The following is a 14,059-nucleotide window of genomic DNA, read 5'->3' as shown; positions in this document are numbered from 1 at the left end:
TGTAAATACCACAGTCGGCACACTTTTCATATACTGTAGTAGAGTAGTACCATCTGAATACCAGCGCCCACACATCCAAAAGAGTACCGCTTGACTACCAGTGTCTGCACATCAAATACAGTAGTACCATCAGTGCCCATATACCCTAGGTGCTGTGTGGAGCTTGCATGTTCTCCCCGTGTCCCCGGCCTAGAGTAAGTACCCTCACAAAATGGTAAATGGTAAATGGTGCATTTATATAGCGCCTTTATCCAAAGCGCTTTACATAGATTGTACATTACATTCACCCATTCACACACATTCATACACCGATTGCGGCGGAAGCCATGCAAGGCACCAACCAGCACATCGGGAGCAATTTGGGGTTCAGTGTCTTGCCTAAGGACACTTCGACATGTAGACGGGAGGAGCCGGGATTCAAACCGCCGACCCATGGATCATTGGACGACCTGCTCTACCTCCTGAGCCACAATCACATAAAACACATGCAGTACCGGTAATCCTGGTCTCTAAACTGCCTCCCCCTGGCCAGCCAGCCGGCGCCTGATGGAGGGGAACGGAACTGGTTGGAATAACGTATTCCTTCCACGCGCTACGTCCAACCGGGGAAACGGCTTGGACTCCTCATGCATGGAAGGAAGCATGAGGTTGCTCTCCCCAGTTGGCAGAGGTAGTGTAGCGCCCTGCAGGATTTCACTAGACAATCACATAGAGTAGCACGACTGAATACCAGCAGCCACACATCAAATAGAGTAGTACTAGTACCACTTGAATAACACCAGAAGGTGTAACAGAGTGGCTCAGAGCCTCTGCCTGAACACCAGAAGCCTAATGTCTCTCCCGGTCAACGGGGAATTCCCTCCTAGGCTGGTGGTTAAGATGTTTGGCTTTAGTGTCACTCCCCGAGAGACTCCGGGAATCCCGGGCATTACATTGATGCCGTAACCCGTATCAGGTTCCCTAGTGGGGGTGTGTCAAAGGGAGGTGAGTGTAGCAGAGTGATCCAGAGCTCAGAACATGGAACACTAACATTTTGCTAGTGAGGGGCAAACCCCCTTGATTGATTGAATGTATGCGGCTGGACTGCATTTATATAACGTTTGTCTTCCAAACACTCAAAACTCTTGCATACCTCACAATCCTTTCATACCCATTCCCTCACGTGTATATTACCGAATTAGATGATCTACAAGCTCACAACGGGTTGCCTCGTGATGCGTTCTGAGCTTGAGTATCTGCCATTTGCGGTTCACAACATCTATGTATAATAGAATCTAAATCAGCCTACAGACGGCGAAGGCACCCATGCAAGTCAAAAACCTGCTTGCCAGGATCAGTTTAGGAGTTCAATATCCTGGCTGCTGAAGGACACTTTGGCGCAATGCCAGGGGGAGCCAGGATCCAACAGGGAAATTCTACTATGATTCCCAGCAAACCACTCTCGCTCCTGATCCAAATCAGAGAGTCCAGTGAGTTTCATTGAGCTGTTTGGTAGAGTTAAAAGTGTGTATGTTTGTCTTCTGTCAGGTGGGTACCACCCCGTCCAGATAGGAGACATCTTCAACAGGAGGTACCAGGTTGTCTCCAAGCTCGGCGTGGGTTTCTTCTCCACCGTCTGGCTGTGCGTGGACCTCAGGTTGGTTCAATCATTTCAAGAGTAAGACCACAAATGCCACTGACCCCCAATTGAAAAGATTAGTAGGGATCCCCATGAGAGAAGATTTGTGGTGTTAAACAGTTACATTTTGTGTACATTTTTTTCACAGTTTGTAGATTTGCTATTTGTTTTTTTACAAAATTGGGTTAAAGTGGTTTAACTGATTTTGAAACTATAATTGTATCAAAATGTGTTATAGTATAACACATTTATTAGCTGGGAACCCCCTCAAGGACACCTTGGGGTCCCTGCGTGGACTATAGTAGTTTTCTTTGGTTAAATATTTACAAAAGCCACAGATAAACCTCTTTCATCCTGGTGTTCCTATGTTGGACATGTCACTATAGGCAAAAATATATATATATATATTATTTCTTTAAAATAGCAAAAATAGCTGATCTACAAGCTCTCATCGTGATGCATTGTGAGCGACACTGTCATACAACACTTAGGTGTTAAGTAGGGCATTCATTTACAAAAACAAAACACACAAAGTTTCTGCCTGACAGTGACAAATTATGCTACACCGATATTAAGTCTGTGGCTGCTGCTTAACGGCCAAGCTACACCAGGCTTTTCGCGCACAAAACGCACGCGTTTACCCCCGCGCGTGCGTTTCATTTAGGTCCAGTCCTATTTTAAAAAACGCACGCGCGGGCCGCACGTTTAGGGTAAACGCGCGAGAAAAGCCTGGTGTAGCTTGGCCGTCAGTCACACTGGATACATGTGTCAGCTTGTACAATAAGCTCATAGAGATTGATGCGTGTGCGTGCGTGCGTGCGTGCGTGCGTGAGCAGATTGGACAGGCGTGTTGCTGTGAAGGTGTTGAAAAGTGGTCCAGAGTTCACGCTGGTTGGACAAGATGAACTCACACTCCTGCGATGTGTAAGTCCTCTTGCTCTCCTGCTGACTCTCTCTTTCTATCCAACTGAAAGTTATTTCCCACTTTCATCGTTGTGCATTGATGTAATTCCACTACAGTCATTTGGTATTAAAGGAGCCCATTCTGGGCGGGAACCCCTTTTGGTGTTAGCATTATGTTATGCTTTAGCTATTGAAAAATAGCAGATCTACAAGCTCATAGCGTGCCACCGAGTGGCGCGCTACGAGCTTGTAGGTCTGCTATTTTTTTTAAATCGAAGAACGACTGACATAGAAACATAGCTTTTTCAGAAAACTGTCAGGATGTAGAAGACATTTTTAGAATCTGATCTCAGGTCAAAAGGGGTTAATACATTGAATATAACATTATTTTAAAGCTGTAATCTGTTAATGTCCTGCCTCAGCTTCAAACTGTACTTTAGTGTATCCAGATGATCATACTGTAGGCCTATCAATACATTAGTGTATCCAGATGATCATACTGTAGGCCTATCAATACATTAGTGTATCCAGATGATCATACTGTAGGCCTATCAATACATTAGTGTATCCAGATGATCATACTGTAGGCCTATCAATACATTATGATCAGATGATCATACTGTAGGCCTATCAATACATTATGATCAGATGATCATACTGTAGGCCTATCAATACATTATGATCAGATGATCATACTGTAGGCCTATCAATACATTATGATCAGATGATCATACTGTAGGCCTATCAATACATTATGATCAGATGATCATACTGTAGGCCTATCAATACATTATGATCAGATGATCATACTGTAGGCCTATCAATACATTATGATCAGATGATCATACTGTAGGCCTATCAATACATTATGATCAGATGATCATACTGTAGGCCTATCAATACATTATGATCAGATGATCATACTGTAGGCCTATCAATACATTAAACTGTACTTTAGTGTATCCAGATGATCATACTGTAGGCCTATCAATACATACTGTAGGCCTATCAATACATTACTTTAGTGTAGCCAGATGATCATACTGTAGGCCTATCAATACATTACTTTAGTGTAGCCAGATGATCATACTGTAGGCCTATCAATACATTACTTTAGTGTAGCCAGATGATCATACTGTAGGCCTATCAATACATTACTTTAGTGTAGCCAGATGATCATACTGTAGGCCTATCAATACATTACTTTAGTGTAGCCAGATGATCATACTGTAGGCCTATCAATACATTAGCCAGATGATCATACTGTAGGCCTATCAATACATTCAATGTAGGGGTTTAAACTGTACTTTAGTGTATCCAGATGATCATACTGTAGGCCTATCAATACATTTACTTTAGTGTAGCCAGATGATCATACTGTAGGCCTATCAATACATTTGGGGACATCTAAATTCAATGTAGGGGTTTAAACTGTGCTGCATGACGTCAGGTATTTAAAAAATGACTGCATTGCATAATCAGATGTATTTATGTATATACTGGTTATGCAATGCAGCTATTTTTGTTGATGTATTTGGTAGGCAGAGATCTCAGATCATCTGACGGCTTGGGCGCGCCTTGTTAGCATCAAGATGGTAGCAAATAGCAACAACACGTATCCCACTCTCTTGTGTTCTCTCCAACTTTTGTCATATTCATCCCTCTCTCTCTCCCCCCAACCCCCTCCTCAGGTCAGTGGTCGTGCAGCTCGTCATCCATCCAGCAGAAGGATTGTCCAGCTGTTAGATGAATTTAAGCTAGTTGGGGTCAACGGAGTCCGTATCCTTTTTAGAGACTGAAACCGAGACCTAGAGACCTGCGGATGGCGGATTTAGCCGCGGTTGGTGCGGTTAATATAAATAGGACGATGCGGTTGGATAGCGGGTGGATAATGAATTTGCGGTTGCGGGTGACAACAAACTCCTACAGTTACTCCTACAGTTACACACACACATGTGTGTGTGTGTGTGTTCTGTTTTGTGTGCATATTGTGGTAGTTCAGCAATTGCTTCAAAAAGGCATTAATCAAATGAAAATCCCAAGCTAAGGTAATGACTGTAATGTGTTTGATTTACATCTCTGAATATTGTATCAAGTCAAAACTGGTATTGTTTGAAGACTAATCTGAGCTCACATCATAATATGGACCTTAACTTCAGTAGATGTATGTCTGGTGTTGGAGCTGCTGGGTCCTGACCTAAGAAGCTGCCAGCGGTGTTTTGGAAATCCAGGTCTGCCGCGGCATTGGGTCAAACAAATACTCACTCAGGTAAAGTTTAACCCATTTTGGGCGGGAACCCCTTTTGGTGTTAGCATTATGTTATGCTTTAGCTATTGAAAAATAGCAGATCTACAAGCTCATAGCGCGCCACCGAGTGGCGCGCTACGAGCTTGTAGGTCTGCTATTTTAAAAAAAATCAAAGAACGACTGACATAGAAACATAGCTTTTTCAGAAAACTGTCAGGATGTAGAAGACATTTTTAGACATTTTTAACCATTTGAGAATTCAGTCTGAAGATGCAGTTAAAAAACCTTAGTCTCAAATCCAAGCCCGAATAGATACAGTATGGGCAATCAGCATGTGTACCGTAGTTTCTTGAGGTCTGTATTAATACGTGAACCATTTAAGCCTTATGTTATACTTTTTCATATTAAGGCATCACACAAAAATCGTGAAACGAGTTGATCTAGAAGCTCAGTGTGTCGCAATGTAGATCTGCATGTTCTCTTTGTTTTAATTTTTGAAATCTTTTGAATAATAATGTTATTAAAGAGATGGCATTCTCAACAACGACACTCGGTTTGAAAGTGGTTAAAGGACCACTTCACCACTTTTCAACCTATCTTCATATAACAGGTCCTCACAAATAATCGTGATAAAATGGCACTATTTCTTTCTATTCAGTCTGTGTCTCATAGGAGGGCTGTGGGCAGTTCAGAGACCTGTCCACCAGTGACATCATCGATGGGGAATCCAAGCTACTAGAAACTGCAGGCTTTCTATTCTGGAAAAGTTGCAATACGAAAATGGAAGCCATTGTTCTCACGATAATACAAATCTAAAAATGTTTGTAATAAAATCGTGTTTAAAAAGAAAATCTGCCCAACGATGATGTCACTGGTGGACGGGTCTCTGAACTGCCCACAGCCCTCGTATGAGACACAGACCGAGTAGAAAAAAATGGTGCCATTTTATCATGATTATTAGTGAGGACCTATTATATGAAGATAGGTTGAAAAGTGGTGAAGTGGTCCTGTTGATGTGAACACATGACTATAAGTTCCTCCCATGCACACCTGGTGTAGGTTCTGGAGGGACTGGACTACCTGCACTCCCAGTGTAAGATCATCCACACAGACGTCAAACCAGAGAACATCCTGTTGTGTCAGGTGGAGCAGTCCCAAACACAGCCAGCGGGGGGCAGTAGCACCTGGTGGTCCGGCTTGAACAGGAAGGATGCCAAGTTCACAGGTAGTGTAGCTATGTGTGGCAGCTGGCAGGCCATGGGGTGACCTGGCTTTACTTTAGGGGTTTTAATACAAATGCATGTGACCAGAAATGATGGACTGAGACAAGGATTCCCCCCCCAAGATTACAATGTTTTATTAAACATCAAATGATCAATTAATTAAAAGCACGTTATTGCATATCGTTTAAAACAATACTCAATCATAAAACTAATAGGAAAGGGAAAGAGATGGGGCTTATTCCCAACAACTGGTAAGAGTACCACTGGTGGTACTTGAGCCCCCTCTGGTGGTACTCAGAGGAGTCGCCCAAAAAAGGAGAAAAATGTCAAAAGTGGAATGAAATATTTATATTACTACAGGTAGTTCTTCTGACCAAGCCATTGGTTGAAATAGGCTATCCAGCCGTGCTGAAATGAGCATGACAGCAACACCTAGCTGTTAATAGAAGATTTGAGAACGGATTAATCACATTAGAAATATCATCAGTTGTGTTGATTAGCGATTAGACAGAGTTTTGTCAGAGCAGCAGCATTATTGGCTTAGGAATGGAACAAAAAGGGCAGGTCTACGATCCTGTATTTTAACATCAGTTAGTATTATGGTGGTACTTGGAGAGCCAAATGTTTTCTGAGGTAGTACATCAGTATAAAAAGGTTAGGAACCAATGCCCTACACAGTACACAATTTACAATTTAGGCATTTAGCAGACGCTCTTAATCCAGCACGACTTACATTAAGCAATAACAAAAGCATGGCATACATCACATATATAAAAAGTATACTTTTTGTATACTTATAAGAACGTAACAGTGGAGTATCTATGTAAACTATACATACTATACTATATTATATATTCTACATGTGTACTATAGAGTGCTATGACTACATAAAATGCAATTCTAGTGCTGTCTACATAACAAGCTATAAGTCTGTTTAAAATACTATCTAAGTCTACATAAAGTGCTATCTAAGGGGCTAGGCTAGGGCAAGTGCTACGGGCCATGATGGAGTCTGAAGAGGTGGATTTTCAGACTACGGCGGAAGATTGTGAGTGAGGCTGCAGTTCTGACTGTACACTACACAGTACAAACCATAAAAGAGGCAAGGTTAATTGTTTCTCAAATGGGGGTGTGTGTACTTAGGGATACTCTAAAACATTGACAAACTGTTGATCTGTCTTAAAAGTGTATGGTGCTTCTAGGATCAGTGGGAATGTACTGTAGGCTTAAATAGGAAGAGCACTCAAAAATGTGAGAGAGGATGAGGAAGGAGAGGAAGTTAAACAAACTTTATTCTATAACAAAATGCCAACCTGTGGTCTTCAAGGGCTCTGGTTCAGTTCTCGCCTTGATGAAACTTAACCGGTCAAAACAGCATTTTTATAGAATACATTTTGTTTTAACTTTACTTCCTCTTCTCCACATTTTTTTGAGTGCTCAGATCTCCAATTCCATTTTAACTAAGCAATATTTATTTGCCGTTACAATGTTTTATTTTGCACATATTTTGATGTCAATGTGTAGAGAAATACTTGATTTCAGAAACCAGGGAAAGGGTTTTTTTTTTTTATAGTAAACTATATTTGAACTGCTGTGAGCCCCCAGTTCTCTTATTCTGTATGATATTGGAGGAAAAAAGAATGCAGTATGATGGTAAAACAGTGAGTGAATTCCTGGCTTGCTGTGTCTTTTAGAAAGGACCCAGGTGGATATACAGTATAAAACAGTATAAAACAGTGAGTGAATTCATGGCTTGCTGTGTCTTTCAGAGAGGACCCAGGTGGATGCACTCAGCTTGAAGCAGATTCCAGTGAAGATCGCTGACCTGGGCAGTTCCTGCTGGGTGGTCAGTGTTCACACATGTGTCGGTGCACATGTCCTCCTTATTACACTAGGCTGCACACTGTTGCTCCTCCCACTTGGCTGCAAAGCAAGCACTGCTTTATCTCAAACCCTCACCCTAAACCTAACCTCCCACGGGGCAGCACACCTAAACCTAACCTTAACCCATGTCTAACCAATGACTAGTCTAAACTAAGTATGCACCCCATTGTACTGTACAGAATACAGATTGAGGGTCCCACAAATCAAACATTGTATCAAATGGGGGTCGATTTAGTACAAACTTTGATAATGACAAGAGCACAATGAGGAACCTGTCTGTCTGTCTGTCTGTCTGTCTGTCTGTCTGTCTGTCTGTCTGTCTGTCTGTCTGTCTGTCTGTCTGTCTGTCTGTCTGTCTGTCTGTCTGTCTGTCTGTCTGTCCCGTCCCGTCCCGTCCCCTCCCTCCCTCTATAGGCATAATATCTTTCCCTCTGTCTTTGACTGCCTCCATGTCTTTCTCAGTACAAACATTTCAGTGAGGAGATCCAGACCCGTCAGTATCGCTCCCTGGAGGTTCTGCTGGGTTCAGAGTACGGGCCGCCCGCTGACATCTGGAGCCTAGCCTGCATGGTGAGGAGCACAACTGGAAGCACCCATTTTGACCTGAGATCAGGTTCTAAAAATGTCTTCTACATCCTGACAGTTTTCTGAAAAAGCTATGTTTCTATGTCAGTCGTTCTTCGATTTTTCAAAAATAGCCGACCTACAAGCTCGTAGCGCGCCACTCGGTGGCGCGCTATGAGCTTGTAGATCTGCTATTTTTCAATAGCTAAAGCATAACATAATGCTAACACCAAAAGGGGTTCCCGCCCAGAATGGGTCATGTCCTCACATTGTAACTGTAATCTGAATAACGCAAGACAGGCGTGGCTTCCCTGTGGATCTCTGATGCCATGTTGATTTCAAGTTGATTGTGTTGATTATGTCAATAATCAACTTGAAATCAACCCTCAGGTCAGCAGACAGGCGACTTCTAGAAATTCCACCAACAAAAAATAATTTAAATAATTTAAATAAATTGACAAAAAACGAATATTTTTGTCTATCATTTCAGTTAGTTGTAGTTAGTTTTGTAAACACAGTGTAGTTTCAGTTAGTTATTGTTTTTCTTTTCCTTTTCTAGTTTTTATTTAGTTTGGTTAACAAAAATGTTTTATTTTAGTTTTAGTTTTTTTCCGTTAGTTTTAGTTAATTATAATAACCTTGCCTCAAACTCCCAGATTCAGAGCTTGTAGAAATTGGGTACTGGGTAACGGAGCTGCTCAAAACTTAAAGGAGAATGCCATGCTAGAAGGCTTTCTTACCTTTATTTGTAGTTGTTACGTCCCCACCAAAGAGGTCCAAGTGTTATTTTGTGCAAAAGCAAAAGCACATTATTGGCTATTTCCCCTACCATAAGCCCTCAATGAATTGCATTGAATTGAATGGGGCTATGGGGTGTTATGCTAATTCGCTTATTTCCATCGCTCAAAAATCAATATTTGTTGTATATATCCTCTCTTCATAATGTAAATAGTATCCCAAGTGGCACACTTTACTACTTATTTCGATGGAAATAAGCGAATTAGCACAAAAACCCAATCCCCATTGAGGGCTTATATTAGGGGAAATAGCCAATAATGAACTTTTGCACAAAATAACACCTGGACCTCTTTGTTGGGGACGTAACAACTACAAATAAAGGTAAGAAAGCCTTCTAGCATGGAATTCTCCTTTAATATCTCCCCTGCTAAACAGACCTTCCGTCTAAGCTCAGCAGTAGCAATTTCTGTGCTCATGCTGATAAGCCCCTGGTTCGAGTCCCAGCTAGGACATATAAATGTTACGGTTTGTAGCTTTAAAAGAACAGTGAGCCGTATATACTTGCTCTGCGTTGAGCTGGAGACTTCACACCGTCTTACCCTTCATGTCTTCCCTCAGGCGTTTGAGCTGGTCACTGGAGACTCTCTGTTTGAACCCAAAGCCGGCAAGAACTTCTCCCTGGAGGAAGGTACTGGTTCTGTATAATACAGCCTGCCGACAGCGTGACAAATATTGACACAGGATTAAATGAGATTACACTGCGGGTGTATTGAGACTCCATTGTACTTGCTGACGCTGTGCTATTGTGTGTGTGTGTGTGTGTGTGTGTGTGTGTGTGTGTGTGTGTGTGTGTGTGTGTGTGTGTGTGTGTGTGTGTGTGTGTGTGTGTGTGTGTGTGTGTGTGTGTGTGTGTGTGTGTGTGTGTGTGTGTGTGTGTGTGTGTGTGTGTGTGTGTGTGTGTGTGTGTGTGTGTGTGTGTGTGTGTGTGTCCGTTCGTCTGACCTCAGATCACATAGCCCGCATCATCGAACTTCTGGGTAAAATCCCACCAGCTGTTGCCTTGTCGGGGAAATATTCGGCAGAATATTTCAATCGCAGAGGTGGGTGTACATTACAACATTTCCCCCCCATGATGATTTTTATGCTTCTGACTTTGACTTTTGTCCACAATTCCATGCTGTATTGATGTTGGTACCATAGGAGATAACAAGCAAGCGATCCATTTTTTTCTCTTGTAAATTAATTAATGCCAGATGTTTAACGATAATGTAACTCTTGAGAGCGTAAAATGAAACCAAATGGACCTATGGCACAGGTCAATACAGATGCAACACAGTTCATCAACCAGAGTCGATCCGGGAGTACCTTTCTGCCCTACATTTCTGACAACTTTTAAGGGACATCAGTCACTTTAAGGTTCTTTATTGAACCTTTAATCTTGACTAGAGCGGTGCCCGTGGGGCACTGGCGGCCTACTTGGAACGATGCAAGTTGGAAATGCATGCCCCACCCAGATATTATGTCTGTGTCCCTTTTATGCCCATATCTGGAGTTATTATTGTCAGGCATGCCCAAATATGGAGTATATGCAGATGTCATAATGATGTCAGAACAGGCCAGCTCCATATATGGACCCTGGGCAAGGGCCCTGTCCAGAGCCCGGGCAGAGAGGCCTTTTTGGGGCGGTTCTGGACAACCGTGGGTCTGACCGACTCGACACCGGCCACTGCCCCCCCCCCCCCCCCCCCTGCATTGGTGTGGTTCGCATGTGTTGAATTTGAAGTCGGTGGAGTGAACGCTTCTCGAGTTACCTGTACGTGGATTACACACAGACAGTCAGACAGACGTACTGTACAGACAGAGACTTGGTGCATTTATAGATAGTTGTAACTGTAGCTAAAGTCTTTCATTTACATAATGTTTTACATAATGGTCAAACCAATAGCAGTAACGGAGAGTGTAGTGGCAAGGAAATATTTTGTTTTTCCCTGAAATGGGAATAGCTGTAGTTTTTTTTTCTCCAAAACATATAAATACTTATGATACGATATGGATTATTATTATTAGTATTTTTAAGTAAAATTTGTTATAGTTATTGCAGATTACATCAATGTGCTTATTCAAACTGGCAGTGAAATGCTTGTACTTCTAAGATTGCACTTTTACACTCAGTTAAATATTATAACAATTTTTGCACTGGAGCAGTGCTGACAAAAACAATAGCAGTAACTCAGTTACTTTAAATCTCTGTCCCGTGTTTTCCATCCAGGTGACCTTCAACGTGTCGGCCCGCTGCAGCCCTGGGCCCTTTATGACATCCTGGTGGAGAAATACCACTTCCTATTGGAAGAGGCATCCATGTTCTCAGACTTCCTGCAGCGCATGTTGAACTTCTCTCCAGAGAGGAGACCCACGGCCGCACAGTGCCTCCAGCACCCCTGGCTGGCCTCCAAGCACATCTAGATGCTATACTAGTTGGTATGTGCCTCTAGTTCCTACTTAATGCAATATTGACCTGAGATCAGATTCTAAAAATGTCTTCTAGTTTTCTGAAAAAGCTGTGTTTCTATGTCAGTCGTTCTTCGATTTTTTCAAAAATAGCAGACCTACAAGCTCGTAGCGCGCCACTCGGTGGCGCGCTATGAGCTTGTAGATCTGCTTTTTTTCAATAGCTAAAGTATAACAGAATGCTTGAAATACCAAAACGGGTTCCTGCCCAAAATGGGTTAATGCAATATTGTCTTTCCAAGGATGGCTGGGGAAGACTTAATTTGAAACGGCATGTGTTTGGCAGAGTTAGGACAATTAAAGGACATGCTTGTTTTTTGCTTCACATGACAAACAATGTGCTATACTTTTATTTTGCACCTTTTTTTTTTTAAATCTTTGGGTGTATTATTTCCTTTTTATTATTTTCTACATAAAAAAAGCAAGGCTTTTGCACACCTACAGGCGACAGGTGCGTAGTAGAGGGTACGGTGCCCAAAAATTAAAAAGGAACAAACACCCGCACACTGTCTTCAAATGCAGTGACCAACTTTTATTTAGGGAAACGGCAACGTTTCGGCCTATGCGGCCTTCATCAGGCTATCTTTATGATAAAGATAGGCCGAAACGTTGCCGTTTCCCTAAATAAAAGTTGGTCACTGCATTTGAAGATAGTGTGCAGTGTTTGTTCCTTTTTCATTATTTTCTACATCAAAATGTTATCAATATTATCCTTAATTTATCTCTGAAAGTGTACACATCTAAGCAATTGGACCCATACGGGTCCTCTGTACGCTCTCAGAGTTACTAATGGTTAAATGAACACTGGATTTTACTGTGTAAAATGATATCTTGCAATGCAGTCTATGGCCTGACTCACACCTTCGCATCTAGCATACAACATTGTTGGATGCTAGATGCATGAGACTTGTTTACTGATGCAAGCTCGCAATGCATTTCCAATGGAAGTCACATGGTTTGACACAATATTTGTGTTGTACGGCTTTCGGCTGTGTTTCGACTGCCCCCCTCCCCCTCATACAACACAAATGTTGTGTCAAATCATGTGACTCTCATTGGAAATGCATTGTGAGCTTGCATCAGTCAATAAGTCTCATGCATCAGCCATACATCAATCTGTTGAGAAGGTGTGAGTCAGGCCTAAGTTCCGGACGCAGCCTGAAGTCGGATAAAGCCCAACTAACTATGGCTCTCCCCTCCACGATGGCTCTATGAACTTCCAATGTAGACATTTAAAAACATTTAGAACCTTGTCCACCACCTCATATATTATGGACCCTTGACCCTGTTTACAAAAGATAAATGTGTATCATTTAATTCTTTAAAGTCAGGAACTGGGAAAAAAAGAACCGTGCAAACCTTTTGCGAGGCATGGCCATAATTACTTGACCTGATCCATGCCTTTTATCCCAGGCTGATTAATTCAAGGTTTCCCACGTGGGAGAACTGAGCATTGAATCTCGGGTGTTATCATTTCTTGAGGTAACGTTAGTGTAGTTTCTTAAGATAATTCCTTGAGGCCCAAAGTAGTTTCTATGAAAAATGTGTATGAATGTTCATTAAAGGACCACTTCACCACTTTTCAACCTATCTTCATATAATAGGTCCTCACTTATAATCATGATAAAATGGCACGATTTTTTTCTACTCAGTCTGTGTCTCATAGGAGGGCTGTGGGCAGTTTAGAAACCATCTTCCAGTGACATCATCATTAGGCAGATTATTTTTTAAACAAGATTTTTTTACAAAAATGTTTAGATTTTCATTATCGTGAGAACGATGGCTTCCATTTATTTTCGCATTGCAACTTTTCAGGACTAGAAAGCCTGCAGTTTCTATTAGCTTGTATGTATGTATGTTTAGATTTTCATTATCGTGAGAACGATGGCTTCCATTTATTTTCGCATTGCAACTTTTCAGGACTAGAAAGCCTGCAGTTTCTATTAGCTTGTATTCCCCCTCGATGATGTCACTGGAAGACGGTTTCTGAACTGCCCACAGCCCACCTATGAGACACAGACCGAGTAGAAAAAGATTGCGCCATTTTTTCATGATTATTAGTGAGGACCTATTATATGAAGATAGGTTGAAAAGTGGCGAAGTGGTCATTTACGCTCTTATAATGGTGCTATTCCTTATTTTTTGTCTAATTTTGTACCTTTAAGCAAAATCAGATAAGGTGCAGCATGTAAACCTCTGTCATTACCGAAGACGCTTTCTGTTATAGATTTTACCACCCTGCTGTCAAGTCTCAGAAATTAAGGACACGTTGACATACAGTAGACCTTTGCGGTTCATTTGTGTACCGTAATTTCTTTTTTAAATAAAATGTGTATTTTCCTCTTCATTTTTAATCTATGTTTTGGTATCCTG

The 14,059-nt window shown here is 41.8% G+C and overlaps 1 protein-coding gene across 1 annotated transcript in view; it reads left to right on the top strand.

The window, feature by feature from the left end:
* Window positions 1–11,641, top strand: part of LOC306914841 (SRSF protein kinase 3) — a gene marked incomplete at its 3' end in the record, with an annotated part of 20,124 nt that extends 8,483 nt beyond the window's left edge. Inside the window, exons 4-13 of the mRNA XM_079492048.1 lie at window positions 1,528–1,636; window positions 2,455–2,542; window positions 4,213–4,300; window positions 4,684–4,790; window positions 5,829–5,994; window positions 7,762–7,838; window positions 8,339–8,446; window positions 9,797–9,866; window positions 10,186–10,278; window positions 11,448–11,641. Of these exons, the coding sequence (XP_079348174.1) occupies window positions 1,528–1,636; window positions 2,455–2,542; window positions 4,213–4,300; window positions 4,684–4,790; window positions 5,829–5,994; window positions 7,762–7,838; window positions 8,339–8,446; window positions 9,797–9,866; window positions 10,186–10,278; window positions 11,448–11,641 (1,100 nt within the window). The remainder of the gene's footprint in view (window positions 1–1,527; window positions 1,637–2,454; window positions 2,543–4,212; window positions 4,301–4,683; window positions 4,791–5,828; window positions 5,995–7,761; window positions 7,839–8,338; window positions 8,447–9,796; window positions 9,867–10,185; window positions 10,279–11,447) is intronic.
* Between the last annotated feature and the right edge of the window lie 2,418 nt (window positions 11,642–14,059).

This window comes from Electrona antarctica, assembly GCF_951216825.1.
Source record: "Electrona antarctica genome assembly, chromosome: 2".
Taxonomy (NCBI): Eukaryota; Metazoa; Chordata; class Actinopteri; order Myctophiformes; family Myctophidae; genus Electrona; species Electrona antarctica.
The sequence above is the reverse complement of the archived record's forward strand: the minus strand, read 5'-3'. Positions and strand labels throughout refer to the sequence as shown.